The sequence below is a fragment of the Alligator sinensis genome, unplaced genomic scaffold (genome assembly GCF_000455745.1).
Source record: "Alligator sinensis unplaced genomic scaffold, ASM45574v1 scaffold708_1, whole genome shotgun sequence".
Lineage (NCBI taxonomy): Eukaryota > Metazoa > Chordata > Crocodylia > Alligatoridae > Alligator > Alligator sinensis.
In genome coordinates, this window is record NW_005842183.1 from 115,356 (window position 1) to 137,061 (window position 21,706).

Consider the following 21,706-nt stretch of genomic DNA (forward strand, 5'->3'; position numbering starts at 1 on the left):
GCAGTAGAGGTCACATCCCCCCTCAAAATGATCAGTGAAAACATTTAATCTGGCTACAACAATATTCACAGAAATTGAAACCAGTGAAGCTGTCAAATGTAAAGGAACAACAGAAACTTGAACAGCATGGGAAGCAAAGTTGCCTTACAAAATGTCATTGCCTTTTTTTTTTGTTTGTTTAAATGAGCAAGTTGGGACCATCCTATTTGAACGCATATTCAAAATACATATTTGAACGTAACAAGTGCATTTATGTCACACAAAAAATCTTCTTCCAGAGGGAAATAAATAGCACACAATACTTCAAAAATTTTGCTATCTTGCCCCTGAGGTGCTAATGTTTTTAGCATTAAAAAAAAAGTTTAACTGGTGCAAAAAGGAAATGCACAAAGGTGCAAAAGTGCCTTTTTAATTTTTCTTTTTGCTGCTTAGTGAAAAGTACAGCTAGTCCCTTGCTAGAATATTTTATGCACTTAATTCATGTACTTCATAATTCTACTCTGTACCTAAAATGGCAGTGTTTATGCGCACATAAGTGATTCAGTGCTCTCACCAGATTAAAGCGCTGAACATAAGACAGAAAAAGAAGGGATGGCAAAAAACATTCCTCCTTTACCTCCAAATCTAGTTACAGCACTGGTAGCAATAGCAGAATTGTTCTTTATATTCTTTAGAAAGGGCCTCATAAGAAAAGGCTTTAAATATACAGTATGTCACTGACACATTTTAAGTGATTATTGTTTGAAATATGGCTTTCCACCACAATTCTGCAATTTTTAAAAGGTTTTATATCTCAAAGTTTCCACAGTCCAGTTCAAGGTTTTGCAGTTTCCAGAACTAAACTTTAGTCTATGTAGAAAAGTAATGAACAGAACTTTATCTGCCTAGTCTAGTCCTAGAATAAGTTTAGCTTCCTGTACTAGTATACCGTGTAGTATTAAATACATATGTTCATTAGGTGCCTGCGAAGCTATGACATTATTATAGTTTTGCACTCTACAACAAAATTAGACATTTTAAGCATTTATTTGTAGGTAGGTAAGGAATTGGTTCTTTAAGCAAAATTGCTATAAATTTATAAATACAAATAGTGCTTATGTTCTCTTCATTCATGCTTGAACAGGTTACAAATTGAATACAATGAAGTAACATTTAAGCACCACACATAAACAAAAGGGATAAAAGAAAAAAATGCTGGTATATACTATACTTAATTCTGAGACACTATAAGTTACTTTTGCACTGTTCAGTGATCCCTAACTCTGCATTAGTTTTAAGGCTATATATACAAATATGTATATTTCAAAGTTAGGGAGAAGACAAATTATAGTAAAACGCAACGTACCACATTTTCCTATCAAAAAGTAATTATACACCAAAGTTTTCACTTTTTTTTTTTTTGTTTAGTTGCAGTAAAATATTACAATCTACTTATTCATTTATTTTACTTTTGGGGAATCTGCCTACTGAATGATTAAAGTAAACTATATATTAATAACAAATACAATATCCTCAATCTAAAAAGACAATACAAGGTGCACAAAACAGTAGTTTTGCAAACATGACTGATCTGAAAACTCGTTTTTGAATGTTCAATGGGACAAAGCTACGCTTAAATCAAATTAGTTTATTACTCCTATAAAATTTAAAAATTAGAATTTTAATAACCAACAGTTAAATATTGTCAACATGCTATGTTTCAAATCACAAATACTGTTTAACCACTACTTTCTCATTCCAAATAAATGGGCCAATTAAAACCAAAAAAAAATAAAAAACCCCACGATAAAATGTTAAGATTGTCAGGCTCTGACAAATGTATTTTCATTAAGCAGTAGGCAAATTCAAGCCAATGCACATCTCAGTGAATAAAAAGCCTGAAAGAAAGAGAGAAAGAGAGAGAGACATGTAAAAATATAGACTAAGATTGCTACATCCTCTAGTGTCCGTCTATGCCTTGGGCAGAAGTCAAGAGTTCTCCCCATTTTAAAAATGGGCTACAATTATTAAAATATTTCCCACATGTGAAAACCGCATTTACAATGGCACTGAAATTGTAAAAGGCAGGAAAAAAGGAATTACACGTATATGGTTAAATTTATTGTTTGTTAAATCAAGCTTTATTGATAAAATGGAATTCAGACTATTTTACTTGGAACAGCAGCCAACCCAGCCACTCAGGATAGTTAAAATGCTGTAGATGCTTACTGGTATGTAGAAAGTTGTTCCTCTGTGCTCAACTGATTAGCAAATTTCATGTAAGCCTTTGTAAGAGGCAGGTGAAGAATCAAGGCTTTCTAACCCCAAAATTGGTATGGCTCTGAACCCGCTCTATTATTACAGAGTATGATCTTCTGTTCCACTGAAGTCAAGCCAAATCTCCAATTCATTTCAAATGAGAACAGGAGTGGGATCACCATAAACAGCAACAGAAAACATGAACAAGCGGTATACTGTGTTATTTTTCCACCGCCAAGCAATTCACACGTGATAGTTGGGATAAACTGTCCAAACACTCAGCTTTATATAAATAAGTAATCCTTACAGTTTTGTGCACCTCTTGAGCATCTACCTGGCTAGGCTGCTGCTCCTTGCAATCCAAAACCACAACATGATTTTAAAGGGCTATATATTTGTTGCATCACACAACAAGCCAAACGTTTCTTCTAACTTTGATAGTGAATTAAAGCAGTTCATAATTAAATATGAGCATTTTGTACAGGACAATTGCACTTTACAAAAACAAAATCATACAACATAAATTGCTGGAGTCTGATTTACAATATGAATTATGGTTTGAGATCACGTTTACAGAAGTCTGTTATACAAAAATCATCAGTTCCTGGGCTAGACGTCGTACTGCTGAAGTTTTCTGGTGTAGTCACTCTCCAACACATCATATTCCCTTCGTTAAATAAAGTTGAGGGTGGACGTTAAGAAGGGTCACTGAGGTTGGGCCGCACTTTCATTTGAAGGATGAACGTTAACTCCACAGCTAGATGGGCAGTTTTACCACATATCATCAGTTGATGCGGAGTCCTTAAAGAAAAAAGAAGGAACCCTTTAAAGTCTGGAGCGCCCAAAATTACAGCAGTTTCTGGATAATCCAGACTGAAAAGGGTAAAAAAAAAAAAAAAAATTTGGATAATTTTAGGATTCTGGGGTTTTTTTCCTTTTCATAAAGAGCTTCTTACTGGGAATAATATTTTACAAGTATTTTATACAAAAGTATAAATTAGAAATATTTACTACTTTAAAAGCTTTATCTGTCATTTTAAAGCCTGCTGTAAAGTATAAAACATTAGTTGTTTACAAAGACTTAAGATACCTTGAAACATCTTTAAAACATTGTTGGGCAGCTTAACTGTTACCTGACCTAGCTAGGATAAAAACTAGTTTCGTTTACAATCATTTGAAGTCCCACTTCTCAACTGCAATGTAGACATAAATCACCATGTTTAAATAGCAACAGCGTAAGTATACCCAAGCAATTCCAAAGTTCACTTCAAACCAGTTCAGCCCTATACTCCTTGCGCATCTTTTAAAGTAGAAATTATTTTTTCCTTTGTTTTTTTTTTGTTTGTTTGTTTGTTTGCAGGAGCCAAAAATGGAAGAATGATCATGAGGGAAGAGTACTGGAATAACTGTTTCACTTACAAGTTAAACATGAAATAGTAGTTCCCATATAGTACCAGATGCATCCAGAAAAGGAGAGAAACTAGAATCTGGTGTGGCCTGATTTACTGAGAGCATAAAAAGTCAACAGGAAGTGCAAAAACCATTATATAGTATGCATACTGCCACACAGAGCTACCAATGGTCCTTAAATTGTAGCAATTTGCATTCTATACTTTTGTAGAGCAATGACACACCACTGGGCACAATTTTTATATCCAGAATATAAAGCCAATTCTCTTTCAGCTACAGGTATGTCACTTCCTTAAAAACAGAAGAGAGCATTAATGAAAGTTGCTCGACAAAAAAAGATAACAAAACTTTCCAAGCAAGCAGGCAACTTGTTATGCTGAAACATTTAGAGTCTATTTCATTTCTGTAATTGTTAATTAACCTGGTCCATTACAGTAGCTGCAAAACCTTGTAAAAGAATAGCCCTTACAAAGCAATTCTGTTGTCAATGGAGTTAATGCTGATTTTTAAATTGTTTTTATTTTTCCTGGTGTGAAAAAGAATAAATTACGTAAATTTTAGCATAGGATAATCCAACTATTGGGAACATTATGTTAACTGAAAGGTAAGTGTGAGCAAAGCAACCATTATAAACTAGCAAACACGTGATCAACAGAAAGTTGCAATAAGAGTTCTTTTTCATTTATCTAGACAAATTACGACTTCCCAAAGCAATTAGAAATATTTTAACTTAAACAGGTAGAAATTGCCACTGTTCTTGTGGTACTGTAACGCTACAATTTCTCCCATCATGAAGGCATCTGAGATTGTATCGTTTCCCACATACTGGGAAACCAGGTACCACAACCAGACAAGAGACTTCTGGGTCTTGAATTTGCAAAGCCTAACAACAAATAATGCATGGAAGTTTTGTGGTTTAAGATGAAGGCAAAAAAACAGGAAAACAGGGCACTTCTACAAAACAATGGTGTTGCTTATGGAAAAAATATCTCTCCATTATCAAGGGCGCTCCATGAAGTTGCACACAAACAGCTAAATGGGTGTTTAAGGAAAAGGGATGGCAAAAGACATACTTACAGTGTCATCATTCCTATAGGGGTTCAGTCTGTTATAAACAGCTTCAATCACACTCCGTCTAAACCAAACAAAACAAAGTGATCAGTATTGTTTTAAAACCAGGCCACACATTTCTTAAATGCAATCCCTTAGAAAGAATGGCTAAAAAGATTCCGAAGATAGGGAACTCAAGTTTGTTACAAGTTTGCTCCTATGCTCTAAGGTTGACATTAGTTTACGCAGTGCTGTATGACCACTCTAAACCTAAAAAGTTTTGAGGGGTTTGTGGAAAATTACATCTTTGCCTACCATTTTTTTTACTGGTGGATTTACTGCTTCAAGGGGAACGTATACAACATTCCGTTTTCAGAAGGGGAAGGCAAGGGAGAGTAGAATGATGAGTAGCACATGTAACATGTTTTCGTATTCCTCCTGGACACGGTGGTAATAATATATCACTAATATGTGGGGAGTGGTAGGAGCGGAGGGAAAGTACTACACTTTTCTGCATTACTGAAAGCCCTGCATTTTGGGTTCTTTTCAAACTAGCTTAAAATACACATTTTTAATTGACCATACTGTTTAAAATATAAAACTTTAAATCTAAACTTTAAGTCTCTTTTTTTATTTTTGTTTATGAATGAGTAAAAGCTTCCCAATCACATGTCCAGTTTTCTCCTCCTCCAAAAGAAACTCATCTTAAAACATTTTTTTTTGTTTTTTGCTTTATTTTAAGCATATTCCCATCCTAGAGAACTCCATGACATGGTGGCAAAAGTGAGTTATAAGTGTTCTGAAAATTCTTCTTTTGTTCACTTTTAACATTTTACTTCATTTAACATCATCGCCAAGATACAGATTAAGCACTCCAAGTCCTCTGGTAAGCGCTCAGTTGAAAAGTTACAAAGATATATAGAAGTAGCTCATAATCTATGATTTCCTATTTGTATGGTGAAAGTATTTAGGGGTTTACTACAGCAAGAATCTGAAAACCAGAAGAATCAAGTGGGGGGCGGGGAGAGGGCGGCAAGCCAAGGACAGGAAAAGGGGGGAAACGCTTTCCTTACCCACAGCACAAAGAATAAATTTGGAGGGGGGGGGGGGGGGGGGAAGAAACAGGGAATATGCAGGAATATGCACTACTGATTGAGACTCTTTCAAGCTTTCTTTACTTTCTTTGTACACCCCAGGGTACTCAAGGATCTGGCAAGCATCACAGCCCAGCCTCTGGCACGGATCTTGGAGAACTCCTGGTGCTCTGGTGAAGTGCCCGAAGACTGGAAGAAGGCCAATGTGGTGCCTATCTTCAAGAAAGAGAGAAAAGTAGATCCAGCAAACTATAGGCCCATCAGCCTGACTTCTATCCCAGGGAACGTCTTAGAAAAGTTTATTAAAGAGGCCATCCTTAATGGACTGGCCGACGCCAACATCCTGAGGGACAGCCAGCACGGGTTTGTTGCGGGTAGGTTGTGCTTAACCAATCTCATTTCCGTTTATGACCAGGTGACCTATCACCTAAACAAGGGAGAAGAGATTGATGTCATATATCCTGACTTCAAAAAAGCCTTCGATCTGGTATCCCATGATCACCTCTTGGTGAAACTGACCAATTGTGGCCTTGGGTCCACCACGATCCGCTGGCTGGGAAATTGGCTCCGTGGTCGGACCCAGAGGGTGGTGGTTGACAGAAGTCAATCGTCATGGTGCCCTGTCACCAGTGGGGTCCCCCAAGACTCTGTCCTTGGACCTGTATTGTTCAACATCTTCATTAATGATGTGGACGTTGGAGTCAGAAGTGGACTGGCCAAGTTCGCCGATGACACCAAACTCTGGGGCAAAGCATCCACACCAGAAGACAGGAGGGCGATCCAGTGGACGAACGAGAACCTGATGGTGTTTAACAATGAAAAGTGCAAGGTTCTCCACCTTAGGAGGAAAAACCTGCAGCATCCTTATAGGCTCGGCAGTGCTACGCTGACTAGCACCATGGAAGAAAGAGACTTCGGGGTCATCATTGACCACAAGATGAACATGAGCCTGCAATGCGATGCTGCAGCTAGTAAAGCAACCAAAATGCTGGCTTGCCTCCATAGATGCTTCTCAAGCAAACCCCGGGACATCATTCTGCCGTTGTACTCAGCCTTGGTGAGGCCGCAGCTGGAGTACTGCGTCCAGTTTTGGGCTCCACAATTCAAAAAGGATGTGGAGAAGCTTGAGAGAGTCCAGAGAAGAGCCATGCACATGATCAGAGGTCAGGAAACGGACCTTACAACAGGAGGCTGAGATCTAGGAGGCTCTTTAGCCTGGAAAAGCACAGGCTCAGGGGTGATCTGGTGGCCACCTATAAGTTTATTAGGGGTGACCACCAGTATCTGGGAGAAAGTTTGTTCACCAGAGAGCCCCAAGGGATGACGAGGTTGAACGGTTATAAACTACTGCAATACAGTTTCAGGCTGGACATAAGGAAAAATTGCTTTACTGTCCGAGCCCCCAAGGTCTGGAACAGCCTGCCACCGGAGGTGGTTCAAGCGCCTTCATTGAACACCTTTAGGATGAAACTGGATGCTTATCTTGCTGGGATCCTATGACCCCAGCTGACTTCCTGCCCTTTGGGCAGGGGGCTGGACTCGATGATCTTCCGAGGTCCCTTCCAGCCCTGATGTCTGTGAAATCTATGAAAGCTTTCCTGGCTAGAGGCTTCTGACCAAGCTGAAACCTGCCATGGTTCTGATTCAATACAACCAGGGTGCAGAAAAGGTCTGCAGAGGTATCTGCATGCCCTGATGTAGCAGAAGGCGACTGACTATATTAATAATAAATGAATTTCTGCAAAGGACGAAGTGTTAAATGCATTTGAATACAAAGTGAGCTGCTATGACACTAGGAACAGAACAGAGTGATAGCAGAAGGGGAAAGAGGAGGAGGAAGATATAACGGTCATTCAGTGAATCCACTCTTCCAAGCATCACCTAGTGGCTGTAGGTTTAATGAGTTGATTGTAAGACCTTTGGAAAAGGCAGGATCTCGGACATTCTGTTCATTCCTAACCTTTGCATAAGATGTAAAGATTTTGGGGAAAAAAAGGCTCACTACTTTCAATGTTACTATACTCCACTAAAGTTTTGGTCTTGACTTTTTCAACCAAGCATATTGCTTGTAAATGATAAAATTAAGCTTTCCACTGCACTTCCAAAATCCTACCTCAAATGGATATCGACCACTAACTTGACATCTGATCAATCTTTATAAACATTTTGCAAGCCGTTACACATACTACTACTGTGTATTCCCAGGAAAGTTTTAGTTTTTCCACATTTCTCTTTTTTTAAAGAAATTACTCATTATTATTGGGAAGTCCCAAATAAATGAGGGAAAACAGCAAAATGGATCACTGCAGTGATGTGCCATACACACATTGGAAGGAGGGGGGGAAAAAATAATAAAAGACCTCTCTCCTTAAGTTCTCAGCTATAGAATTACCTTAAGGTGTTAGAAGTGCACAAAAAATTAGGAAAAATTATTTTCAAGTTGACAATCTCCCTTTAAGTTACATTAAGGCTCAGTAAAGCACAAACTGGGTGCTTCTACACAAGATGTTTACTGCACAATGGACTAAGTGCAGTAAATGTCTCAGCATCTATACATGTACCTCTATTAGGCTGGAATAAATCAATTTATTCCACAGCAGGATAATACTTGTAAATGTAAGTACTATCCTGTTGCAGAGTAAAGACGTCATTAGCAGCACATGCGTATATGCTGGTGGGTCTGGCTGGGGCATAAAGGTGCTTCCATGTGGGGGCTCCCTGCTGGCTAGCCCTGTGCTGAGACACCTTCATGCCCCAGGCAGCCTCTTGCAGCAAGTCGAGTGGGGGGGGAGCAGCTGCAGGCCGGCAAACTGACCTCCACGACCCCTTACTAGTCAGGGCTGCTCTACCTTAGATCAATATGCTGTGCATGAATAAGCTGCAGAGCTTATTGCTCTAGGGTTAATTGCTCCCAGGTGCACGTTCAAACAGTGTGCCTAGAAGCAATTAACTCCAGAGCAACAAGTTCCACAGTTTATTCATGTGCCATAATTGCATGTGTAGATATGCCCATTGAAGCTGAGTCCTCTTCAGACCTTTTTAAGCTCATGCATAAGCGCCAATCCTAATACATGAGGTTTCTTGAATCAGAGTCTAAGCTATTTATTTGTTCAGAGTCCTTTTTATCCAACTATAAGCAAGCTAGCATATGCTCAGTCGCACAATAGATTTTAGGTGCATTTCTTTAGATAAGAAAATTGACAAGCAATGATTAGTTCACATGCACACAACCCGAATGTAAAACATGTCAATACAGGATCAAATTTGTAGGAAATAAATCCAAGAGTAACTTTTTAAATTACAATCTAATTTACTCAGCCAAACAGTGCAGCCAGAATGTGCCTTTGTCCTATACATTGTTTTTCAGGTTAAAAAAATATAAGGGTTCCAACATTTCAGGATGATGCAACTGTGTTGTAGAAGACCAACTGTTTCCCATGAAATGGTGCATTTCCACCCCTTTCACCACCACCCTCAAAGACCTCTCAAGTCAGGTGCAGCAAGAAAATACTTGCTCACAAGTCCATCAGGAAAAACACTGTGGAAGTCAGAGAACAGATACAAAAGAATGATAAACATTCCAATTTAATGCTGCAAGACTTAGATGTGCCAAATGTATCATGAATGCTTTCAAAGAAAATTGGAATATACTGTCCAAATGGCATCTATTTACAACTCACACCATATAGCTGGCTTGCTTTTTCTACACTAAAACTATTAGCATGAAAACAAGGCATTTGTTTCTTTTGCAGTTCATTTGTTCTCTATTGTTTGTTCCTCATTGGAAGTCATGACGGGCATCAGAATTCTAAGAATACTTTAACAGACACCGAGAATATTTGCTTACTTTGCTAAACTTGGGATCTACAATTTTTGACTGTTTTGAAGTTTTAATGCCAACTTAAAATGGTTAGTCTCTCATTCAAACTTAATTCACTATGGTCAATAATCACAGCAAATGTACATAAAGTCTTAAATTCAGTACCCTATTTACTGAGGATGATGCCCAGAGCTGACCTGAGCAGGGTGCGGGGCCCCGGGCAAGTCAGCCCAGGCAGGGCCTTGCCCCCACTCTGATCCCACAGCCCCAGACCTGAAGAAGCTGCTGCCACAGCGGCAGCAACCAGCTGCATGTGGAGCCACCGCTCCGCTCCATCCCGCTCTGCGGGGCCCCCAAAAGCCCAGGGAGGGCCTGATGCGGTTTGCCCCAATTCACCCCATCCTAGGGACGGCTCTGATTATGCCAATTTTCACAAGAGAATTTGTATTTCATCTTAGTGTATACACCATATTGCAAAATAACAATCCATTCTATTTCTTACATTTTTAAAACATAAAAGTTGTTAATACCCATTATCAAAACAAGCAACAGGTGAGGCCACCCTTAAAGACTTAGATTATAGTTGCAGGAAGAACAGATTTATTTTTTTATTTTAGAAATTAATTATCCACTATCAACCCTAGTCTCTGCATCTCTCTCAGTTTCAAATAAGTCAAGGTACAAAAATAGAAATTGAGAATATACAACCCTTCTCCTCCTCCCCACATAAGTGCTTTTTGTTTTAAGAGTGGCCTTACCCCCCCCCAAAAAATCTTAATCTAGTTTAAAAGTAAAATTTAGACCAATGTAAACTCACTTGCTTGCCAATTCACCCCCTGGCGGGAGGTTTGGGATGCTCTCAGTTGCTAACGTGCGCATCACATGGACTAAGTCTGGTACGCCTTCACCCTGCTTCTTTATGATCTCTGAGAATCAGAAGTACTTTTTGTAAGTGCAGTCTAAATTTAACTTAAAAAGACATGTTTAAACTGACTTTTATCAAAAAGCAGCCTAGCATTTTTTTAAACAACATTTATCATGTTCAACATCATAAACTTACTTTTGTGCCACAACAGAAAAACAAATTTATCTTGTAAAAATGTGTCATGCATTTGGGGGGAAAAAATACCAGCTAGAATTTCTTATCTTGCAGATGAAGTCAATTATGCTTTTGTAAATACACAATATGCTATCAAAATGATAGCTAGACAACAAAGGTCATTTTAACAGGCTCCCCTGGCATATTATGTATTGCGCTGTACCAATGAAACATATGGAACAAAAAGCAGGTTTTAAAATGTCATTTTATCATCTGGAATACATTAGATTACTGTCATTGTAGAATGCATGATACTTTAAAGAAATAAGAGAAACACTTTATAACTACTTGAATGTGCAGAATTACAAACATTAAAAACAATGTTTAAACTAACAAGACCCAAGAATGTCAAAGTTAAGACAACTTCATCGCCGACTAATTTAAAGGATATTTGAACTGTGGGCAACAAATACCCAATTTAACTTTTACCTAGATAAATAAGAGAATATCTACTGCAGCAACAGCACAGTTGACTATGAATGAAGTTATAAAATGCTAAAATCTAACCATGATTTTCTGAAGCAGTGAACACCTACAACTTCTGCTGAATTTAGAGAAGCCATTAGGCTCTTATCACCCTTGAAAAAACAAAAATCAAGTCTCATCAGTTTTCCGATTTACCTATTTAAAAAAAAAAAAATCTTACAAAATAAGAACTGTCAACTACCGTCATGTTTAAATAAGCATCAGTTTCCCAATAAACTAGCAAGTCTTCGAGAAGTATATTTATTAGTTAGACTTGAAACTGCTGATCTTCGAGTGAGTATTATGGCATATGTATAATATCTGCATATGCAGTATTTTGTATTTAGTAAAAATCTTGACAAAATTTGAAAAGCAGTTAGCTGGAACAAGTGGAACATGCACTTTCCAAAACTAGATGTATAGAATAAAGCACCGGTTTCCAAGTTTCATTTTTGTAACTTAAGTGAGAGAGTTAAGACACACTAAAGTTTCTGAGATCAATATATTGATACACTGGCGAACTGATTTGTGTGCAGAACAGTTTTCCAGGCTGCAATATTCTGTAAAAAAACCCAACTTCATGACATTTTGAAGTTGAACCCTTGCAAACAATATACAGTGGAAAGTTATAACCAGTGTCAAAATTTGCAGCACAAACATTAGCTGTTAATTCTAAACCTACATTGTGAGTACAAAAGGAAAACAGGTTTTTACATACCACACATTAGGCAAACATCTCAAAACGTGCCATCTTTTCAAGACCTATGGTTAAAATTCATGCTTTGCCAACTAGCATTTGCTAAAGATAAGTCTAACACTGTTAATCTGAATAAAAAGCAAAGATCTCAGATTTGGTTTGCCAAGTTCCTTTATTGTGTAATCTTGAACATCTAGTATATTCTACATTGCTCTAAAACTAAAGTTCTGCTTTACAAAAATAAGGGATTATCGCTTGCCTAAACTACACAGTTTCACAACCTACAACTGTAGTACATTTAACATACAATCTCCACTAAATTAATACATTTATACTTTGATATAGGTACAGTCTGAGTGAACACTGATGACACAATAAATGGAGCCAATGTCCTGGCTTTTTTTAAGTTACTGAATTAATTGTTATTTCAATACATCTTGTACTCTCCTTCTCTTTAACCTAGTTTAAGCCCTCTACATGGTTATATCATGTAAAATAATGGAAAAATATACTTGTAATCCTAAAATAAAGAATTCCAAACATACCTACTTATTTTCTACTTTGAATGGCATTTTCATATAAAAATTCTAAATAAAATTAAAAATTTCAGAATTTGATTAAAAATAAGGAATTTAAAGCAACTAATTTAAGATTCTCCATTTCAATTAGCTCCTTGGAATACATATTTAATCATCAGATTTGTTATGGCCTTTATTATGTATGTTTAACAAAGCTGGTTTTAAAGTGGAACAAAAACCCCTTTAAGTCATGTTATCTCAAAAATAAAGAATCAGGACATCTCAGTAAATGGAGTGTAGTGCAATCAAAAAAAAAAAAAAGAACTATATTTTAGAATGATTTCTTAGACAATCCTTCTTAGACCATCATCAAATCTTTAAAACCATTTTAAAGCAACACTAATTTACTAGAACATGACACACAGTGACTTTACACTTATTTCACCTCCAGACATTTATTTGACCCTCCAGAAGCGAGCCATGGAAAATGTCTCAAAACGGACACAAAAAAAATAGACCGAAGGAATGAAAAGTAGTCTAGTATAATGGGATGTGGATAATGTTTATATTTATTAGCCTATTAAAAAAATATTTCCTTTTGTTGTTCAAAATGGCCATGGTCAACCAAAAAAAAAAAAAATACACGTTATAGAATGCCTTTAAACTGCATTACTTTCTGGACTTTGCTAGTCAAAATACATATTTCATAATGCAGTTATTATGCACTATATTTCTAGCAAGTAAATATTTAGTGTGCTTAATTTTCTAAATCACACGGACTAGTAAAAATACTTTTAGAATTTCTTTATATTTTATCATTTCTTCAGCTAATTTTGAGAAATTTTTTAAATGTTTAGTAACAGTGGTACTTCATACAGTTTAAAATAACAGCTGTAAAATTAATTCACTACAGCTCTGAAAGTTTCAGCAACGGTCATATCAGTCCTACCTCAGTAGATAGTATTACGTTTACAACATGAAACAAACTTAGTTGCATAAGACTGGTTCAGTTTAATATAACAAAAAGGTAAATTTGCAGCTTTATCTTGCCATCCTCCCTTGTGTACAGCCCCATTAACTTCACTCACACAAGCGCCATCTCTCTTCACCGCCTACATACGATTTACACAAATCACTCAGGTTGCATTTTTTTTTATAAGCATTTGTAAGTCTAATTAATGCAGCTATGTGCAACATCAGAAGAAAAAAAAAATTAAGTCCAATATAAAGTGTGGACTCTAAAGGGAAGTAGCAACGTATTTTCTAGAACTGTCCACATTTTATTCTATTAAAATTAGGATTAAAGTGCTTTATATCTACATGAAAGTCTTTCTCCACACAAATATGATGTCTCCCTCATCCCTGAAATGCAGCATTTCTAAAAATGCAAGATATCACCAATCAAATGCATTGTTCTATATAGGATAATCCCATTCTCTTCCAGCACTTAGGGTCTTCATTTACACATTATGTTTTCCTTCCATGTATTGTCAGACATCTAGACAAATTATGTCAGTTAAAAATGACGCAGCCTTAACCTGAATAAACCTTGATCTTATAAAAAGCTCATCTACACAGTGGGTTAAGATGAATTAACTGAAAAGTGTGAAGTTAATGCACATGAGTACATTAGTGTGCAGTAGGCTAGGATGTGAATTTATAGCACACCAGTTACTCTTCACTAACTTCTTCTGAAGCTGGCCCCTTGGGCAGCCAAAAAAGGGAGATACGGGGGCCAGGAAGGAGAGGCACTCACTGGAATGTCTCCTGATCTCGTTCTGCCTTGGGCTCTAACTCCCAGTGAGGTAGAAACGTCCACGCCCCACTGCACTCCATCCATTTTATACAATGGCTATGAAATGCAAGCTGCAACAGAACGCCTTCAGGAGGAGCGGAGAGGGGAAAGGATAATGCCTAACTTGTGGTGTGCTGATTAGCAGTGTACTCAAATCAGAGATGCAGGTTCCAACCACCCCTGGGTGAGGGGTGCCTAGAATCGCGGTCTTATTTCCTGCAAGTGTCCTAACGACTCAGCTATTGGAGCTAGAACATTGAAGGCCCCTGTTCCTCCTCATTTTTCCGCCCCCTAGACATGAGCCAGATATGCACATGTGTGTCCACAATGCGGATACTGCCATTTGGGTACACAAAGGGTACTTACTACCCACTAACACAGCTTTGGTATGGTGTCCTGATACTCAGAATGTCCATGGGAGTTAGTGTAGAGCAACCACTGGGCTTACTACATATTCAGTTCCCCATCATGTAGACGCCACGTCAAAGTGCACTTACACCGTAAGCGGACACGCATACAGAAACAGAGCAGCCTCAATCTACTTGACTCTTCAGAATTAAGCAGCAACAAATTTAAAACCACGCTGCTTTTGTATGAACATCCATTACAGGAGTTGGTGTACTCTGAACTTGTACACTAACTGCAACTTTAGTTAACACATCTTAACTCCAGCTGTTCCCATATTGGCAAGACTTTTGTGAAATCTCCAAAGTTGAGATTTTTATTGTTAGTGTCACATAGTGAATAAGGAAAAGTGCACAGAGCATTCATAAAATTCAATCACTGACATGATAGTTCTGCAAGAACTCTGCATATCATGCCAATGCATGCTACTAAGGACTGTTAGCTTGCATAGTAATACAACAGATTCATAACGACAAAATCATTACAAATCCATTTTAAAAATACTGTTTTAATCTAGAAGTGAAGCTGAATGTGTATGCTACGTATATTTTTGTTATTTTGGAAACCTTAAGCATTTTCATGGTATCCACTCTTCAAACCTGATCTCTGGTTCAAAAACCTTGTTTTGATTTTTAACTTGATTGATTATTAAAACCTTTTCAATCATGTCTTAATGCCATCACTGCTAGTAATGGCAAACTCTGTTTCTTCTACCATTTTAACATTCAAAACCAATCTGATTTTTAAAAAGTTACTATCAAGTGAGATATTACATGGCCAGCTTCAGTTCAGCATGATTGTTTAGCTATAATACTGAAACGCTGCACTTTATAGTCATATTAGAGGCAATATTACGATTACATTATTCAAAACTATGACCCTTCAATTACACAACATACTAATTAGGGCCAAAGTGTGCAACTGTACATGGCTTTACAGAAACAGAATATTCAAACTGCCATCTTAATATTATACCAGATTTCATTTAACTACATAGGACAGAAGCCAGATTTTACCAGCCTGAAGTTATTGCTGCCAAGGGTCCCATGGAGCACAAATGGATTACTTTTCCCTACCACCCTGAATAGAATTTCCAGGGTCATGAACTGCTGCCTTTTTAGCAGCATTTTGTCAGGACATACAGTATACATCCACAGGACTACACAAGGGCATTTTCCAAGATGTACACTAGATGTCCAATGGCACACAAAGGTTTAATAAAAAGCATATACGTGTTAAGAGTTTAGTTGCTTGGGGGTTTGTTTAGAAACAAAGTTACTTATTTTTGTGTAAATGATCCACCTTCTACTCTGCTTTCCAGGTACTTGTCCAACTCTGTCTCTCTCTTCACTGCCTCTGGCAATACCTTTGGTGCATTTGGAAAACAGATCAATATCACGCTCATGTTGTCTCGACTTCCCTAGTGGGGAAGAAAAAGCAAAACATTTTTTTAGATAATATGCTGTATTTCAGACACTATGTATGCACATACATTGATTTTAATCTCAAGTCCATATCAAAGTTTGTTGTGTAAGCACTTTCGCTCGTCATGCTATTTAAACAAGAAAAAGCTCTCTTGCAAACACCATTCCAGAAATCTGCATGTTGAGAATCATTCAGCACAGATTTTTCAAAATGTATACAAAGCCAAATTTCTAAGGGTGACCTTTATAGCGAACCTAGAATTGATGTTTCGTTTGGCTGAAAACTGATATTATCTGCAAAACGGACATTGTGGGAAATGTGATGAGACGGCAAAACCAGTTTTCATCCTGCTTTAATATCTTATTGTTTAGAGGCTAATATTAAATGTTAATTGTTCAAACATCAAATGAGTAAACACAAACAGTAAGGATATTTAAAGCCACTTACAAAACAAACTGCTCAACAACTCTGACACTATTGCTCATCTACAAATGCTGCTATTATCAAATGGGTGTTCCCTATAAATGATTGTTTCTTGAGCCTTCTATTGGCAATGATCACAAATGATATGATCAAGTGACACAAACATCATTATCTGAACATGAGAATGCTTCTCACCATGCAAAACTTTTAGAATACAAGTGAGCAAACTGAAGACAACTTGTAGAAAATACTTGAATACCATACTGCAGGTCCGTGATCTGGGCACAAACTATTAAATATCTAATTCAAAGTATTTTTAGCTGATGAGGTCCTTGTTCTGCAGATACTTGCATACATGCTTAACTTTACCTGCAAGCAAACTGCTGGTGCCAGTCAGACTGCTCAAGTAAAGTGGAGCGTGAACACATATTTGCAAGAATGGTGCCCATAGGATGCTGGTACTGAGAGAAGCATAAGGTCCCTGCCAGTAGGTACGACTTTTTGAGCAGTGCTAACATTTTCCAGAGCTGAAATTACAAGTGAGCACATAAAGCTTGACTTTAAGATGTTAGAAACTATTAGCTAGTTAACATGGTTATAGTTAACTTTCTCTCAAGAAAATGGTGTCAATGCCAAGGATGTTATCTTGCCTTTACTTGCCACCTCCCCACAAATGTACAAGCTCAGTTGTATCAATATATATGTTTAACTACTTGTCCAGGGAAAGAAAGCTACACCTATAAGAATACCATTTAACATACCCACTTTTCATTTTATTAAAAAACCCTCAAAATGCTGACACTTACTATACATGGAAAACTTTCAAACTTGGCATCTGTTAGTAACTGTACAAGTTAATAATATGCAAAAAGCTGGTTGACAGCTAAAGGTCATAACAAAGAAATGTTAACAGGAGAAAAAAAAGTTCTCTGTGCAGAAATGAAATTTTATAAAGAAGTTTTTTGTTTTTTAAAAATAAAAAAAATATCATAAGAGATTTTGGCCAAATATTTGAAATTTTAAATATCAATCATTTCACAGTGATCTTGGTGAAATCAAGCCAGCAGCTGTTTAATTTTCCAATGTCAGAAAATGAAGAAAATCAGGATTTCATGTCTGCCTCTTATCTACTTCTTTTAAGGTATATTTTCCTGTTCATCTGAAAAACATAATTTCCACTTAGTTACTTCACCTTTGTGATAGTGGTACTGTGATATAAGTTGCTCAGGGCACATCCACACTGCAAAATTATCATGGCAGGTATCCCTGTCCTAAAAACACGGTGTTGTTTTGTGATGGCTACCCCATGAACCAAAAACAATGTACAGGCAACCCCCATTTAGCGCTCCTAATTGGTTCCTGAAATACTGAGCATTAAGTGAAACCGAAAGCTTTTGACAATCTAAAATGGAGACTGCAAGTGTTTTTAATGACCCAAGATGGCTACCACGAGCGTTATAATGAAACTCGATGAGCGCTAAGTGGAATCAGGCATCAATTTAAAATGAGTGGTATAGTGAAATAGTGCCAAGTGAAACAGCAATAAGCAGGAGGTTGCCTGTACCTGAATGTGTGCGACAATGCTAGCAATACTAAGAGCCAGGGTCCATTCCCATGTCTACAATGCTGCAGGAATTTACATTGCTTTCAAAATCAAAAGCAGTCTACACAGAGCAGCACAGCATGTTTGTGGCACTGCTGTCTACCACGTAAGCATGCAGCCTCCACGTAAGGCTGTCTGGATAAGACCCATTATTTCCAAAGCATATAAAAACAAGTTTCATACATCAAAAAAAAATAAATAAAAATTAAAGGGGTATTTATTTTTCCTGAAAGTTATTTCTTAAAACTGTCAGACAGCTTCCAATACGCCAGAGCACACACCATGTCTTTACATGAATTCGACTCTAGCCACTCAACAAAACTCAGTATGGAAGCCACGCTGGTCCAAGCTATATGTGCATTGCAATTCTTAGAAGTGATACAACTGTATCATACAGATATTGTCACAACAGTGTATAGGTACCAAACTTCAGATACTCTACAGATTTGAACCAAGATGTGTATTAATTTAACTGATAGAGAAATTTCAACTACTGTAGTGAAAATATGCTTCTCCTCTTAAAATTCTGGCTACCTTGTACAAGCAGGTGTCGACTATCTCATTGCAAACTTTCTCAAGGTCATCGGTGACTTCAAGCCTGGATCTTACAAAGTCACACAGCTCTTCATTTCCCATAACATCCCAGATACCATCACAAGCCAGTATGATGAACTGATCATCTTCTTCTGATCTCTCAATTTCATAAACTTCAGGCTCTGGCGACACAAGCTGCTCTGTGGGACCTTTCCCATGGACACATTTGTAATCAAAGTCCCCAAGTGCTCTTGACACAGCAAGAGAGCCATTAACACGCTGAATCATTACAGAGCCACCTGCATTCTGTATACGCTCTTTCTCCAGTGGATTACTTGGTTTGTGATCTTGTGTGAAGAAATGAACCTTCCTGTTTCTACAAAGTAAACCTCTTGAGTCTCCACAGTTGATGAAGTAAGTGTGTTGAGGAGAAATCATGACACCCACAGCTGTTGATCCGCTTCTGTCTGCACCATGTTTCTTCTCAGAAATTACTCTCATATGTTCATCAATTTGCAGAAAACCTGTTCTGATTCCATTCTTTACACTCTCCACAGAAGGTGGTCCATCAGACCCTTTAAAATCCTGGTTGCTTGTGATGTGATCTAATAAATGCTCGCAGCAATATTTGGCCACCTGGGATCCAGCATGCCCATCATATACAGCAAAAAATGACCATCCGTCAAGTCCATTTGGCAAACCAATCACGGCTGTATGCGCATCCTCCATCTCGACTCGCCAACCCTGCATACTGCTTAGCCCATAACGAAGCCCATTACCCTGCCCTTGGGCATTATGTTTCTCCATCTTTGGCTTGTCTAAAAATGCTCCCATGATGAGTTGTTCTTTTAGCACTAATGGAAAAAAAAAAGAATATTGTTATTGAGCTATTTCTAGAAACCAAGTACCCATCTAAACATGTGTCACTAGAAACTATCAAATACAGAAAGTACAGTTGAAATGTTATAATGATCAGAAAAAGGAAAAGAAACAACAGCAAGAGAATTAAAGCTGGTTCCTAGTCCTTTCTGCTATATAAGAGTGAGCTTGTGTTCAAACACAAAAGTAAGCTTTAGCTCTGCACTGTCTTCCTTTGCTTGCATTGTTTTAAGACATTCAGTGTTAGCTGAAACAACGCCTCACTTTTTGGGAATATTTAGTTGGTACCCTCTGTTAAAGGATTGCACTGTATTGACAATTTGTAGTTTTTCCAATCAAGCACGATGAACCACCGTTCAAGCCATTAAATTAGTGCACATCTTAGATTCTTAGTTGTACTATATGGAAAGCATCTCAGACTCTGGTCCATATTTATTTAAAACTTCAAACTTTTTAAGTATTTAAAGCTTCTGTGAGGACTACTGCCCTTGACATATTTGAAGAAATCTGTTTAGAAAGTTACAGGTATTAGACATTCATATTTTATAAAGAAGCAGGCAATTTTTTTTCCATTAGTATTTCCCTTTCCCAGTCATATGTAGGTACAGAGTACTGTATATATAGCATACCATATACACACCGGCCAAGAAACAACGGTCTCTCACACAAAACTACGTATGCACCCATGCATGTACCCAAACAGAGTATTATACTTTAGACCAACAGAGGTTTATTCTCTCACACGCTAGATGTCCATCCCACCCTTTTGATCCCTATTAGTTTGTATAGTCATTCAAACATCCAAATCAGACAAAATTTTACATGGTCAAAAATTCTGCATCGTTCAGCCCGTGTAAGCCCTTGTTGTATAAACACAAGGTAATTTAAGACCTGCAGACCTATTCTGTTTGTGGACTAACAGGCTATCAATACAACTGATTGTGAGAAGGCCAGAACTATTTTCTGGTCCAGTCCCAAACTAGACTGCTATAATGGCAGAATTTATCACGTTCACAAGGGATATATACATCTATCTAAAGAACTGATCCACTGTGTATAAACAACAGTGCCACTTTGTTAGTGTAGTTCCTGAACTAACTGCAGTTAGAAGGAATACATTTCTCCCAGTAACCTTGCGGATTTTCTCTCACCTTCTGCCCATTTGAAAGCAAAACATGTACAGTCAAGGGCACACCACACAAGATTATTTACATTTGATCTAACTGCGGCAGCACATTAAAATATATGCATAGTTGACTGAATATGCAGTATTCTGTTGATAAGCATTCAGTGGGACAGTCAATATTAAAAGTGCAATGCTGTTGTTATTAACAGAATAACAAGTTAAAGTAAACTGTCAATTTGTAAATTAAATAGATTCTTATAGTAACTAATTATGGTTCACAAAGTGTAGCATACATATACTGTCATTTGTGTGTTAATGGCATATCCAAAACATACATTAGGAAAGAATCACATTACAACTGCTGTGGAAAGCATGTCTTCTTTACTTAAATCAACTAAAAACCACTATTGGAATGGGAATGGCCCAAGCTCCAGTGATTTACACAGCAGTAGAATAACTCAAGGATAGAATTATTTCAGTGAAGATGTGAGATTATTTATTGCACTATAATGATCTTTGAATATTTTGAAATAAAAACACAATAAGTGGAATTGAATTGAATAATTATTGCAAAGCTTTTAATTCCTGACCTGTAACTGCTTAATTGATTCTTATCTTGCCTTTTCAAGTTCTGTAAAATCTCTCTCCTTCCCATTTTGAAAAATTCAGACAAAAAGGGGAAAACTAGAAGATAAAAACACAGTAAAAATGCCTATATAAAAATGCTGTCAAATGCAAAGTATACAGACCAAACTTTTCCTCTAGTCATGATCAGGTAGGTGTGCCTTTTAAGTCACTGTCTCTTAAAAAGAATTTATATACATCTAAAAAAAGGGGATACTAACTATACCTTTAAGGTAGTTTGACCAACAACAGTCTAACGATGCTCAATGGAAAACAATTTAAGTTTGTTTGTTTGTTTGGGGGCGTTAAGTATCTACCCCTCCACTCATATCTCCTCTTTCATTTAGGGGAAGGCTGAAGCTTTTACTGCTTTGTCCAAATTAAGATTTCACAGGTATAATGTTAACAAATGTTACCTCGCACATTTAAAGATCTAGTGTAGCAGTGAATATATAATTAGATTGGAGGATAACTACAATGTGGCTGTGGAACTTGCATCTA

General features: G+C 37.3%; 1 protein-coding gene across 2 annotated transcripts; it reads right to left on the minus strand.

The window, feature by feature from the left end:
* Positions 1–1,007: 1,007 nt before the first annotated feature.
* PPM1A (protein phosphatase, Mg2+/Mn2+ dependent 1A) lies at positions 1,008–21,243 on the minus strand. Of its 2 annotated transcripts, XM_006026217.3 has the most exons (6): positions 21,172–21,243; positions 18,577–19,430; positions 15,894–16,011; positions 10,430–10,538; positions 4,726–4,783; positions 1,008–3,039 (listed from the first exon to the last, which is right to left on the minus strand). In XM_006026217.3, exons 2-6 carry the CDS (start codon positions 19,408–19,410, stop codon positions 3,010–3,012), a joined length of 1,149 nt encoding a protein of 382 aa, XP_006026279.1. In that variant the 5' UTR covers positions 19,411–19,430; positions 21,172–21,243; the 3' UTR covers positions 1,008–3,009. The 2 variants fall into 2 exon arrangements, with proteins under 2 accessions (XP_006026279.1, XP_025062948.1); XM_025207163.1 differs by lacking the exons at positions 1,008–3,039; positions 4,726–4,783; positions 21,172–21,243 and having other exon boundaries at positions 15,871–16,011.
* Positions 21,244–21,706: the final 463 nt, after the last annotated feature.

What these genes read in the sequence shown, in the direction of transcription:
- PPM1A (XM_006026217.3), bottom strand. Translation starts at nt 19,410, where the DNA reads ATGGGAGCATTTTTAGACAAGCCAAAGATGGAGAAACATAATGCCCAA. An exon ending in GGGGGTGAATTGGCAAGCAA is followed by an intron (nt 4,784 to 10,429) that starts GTGAGTTTACAT and finishes TGTTTGGTTTAG; the next exon opens with ACGGAGTGTGATTGAAGCTG. An exon ending in CCTATAGGAATGATGACACT is followed by an intron (nt 3,040 to 4,725) that starts GTAAGTATGTCT and finishes TTTTTCTTTAAG; the next exon opens with GACTCCGCATCAACTGATGA.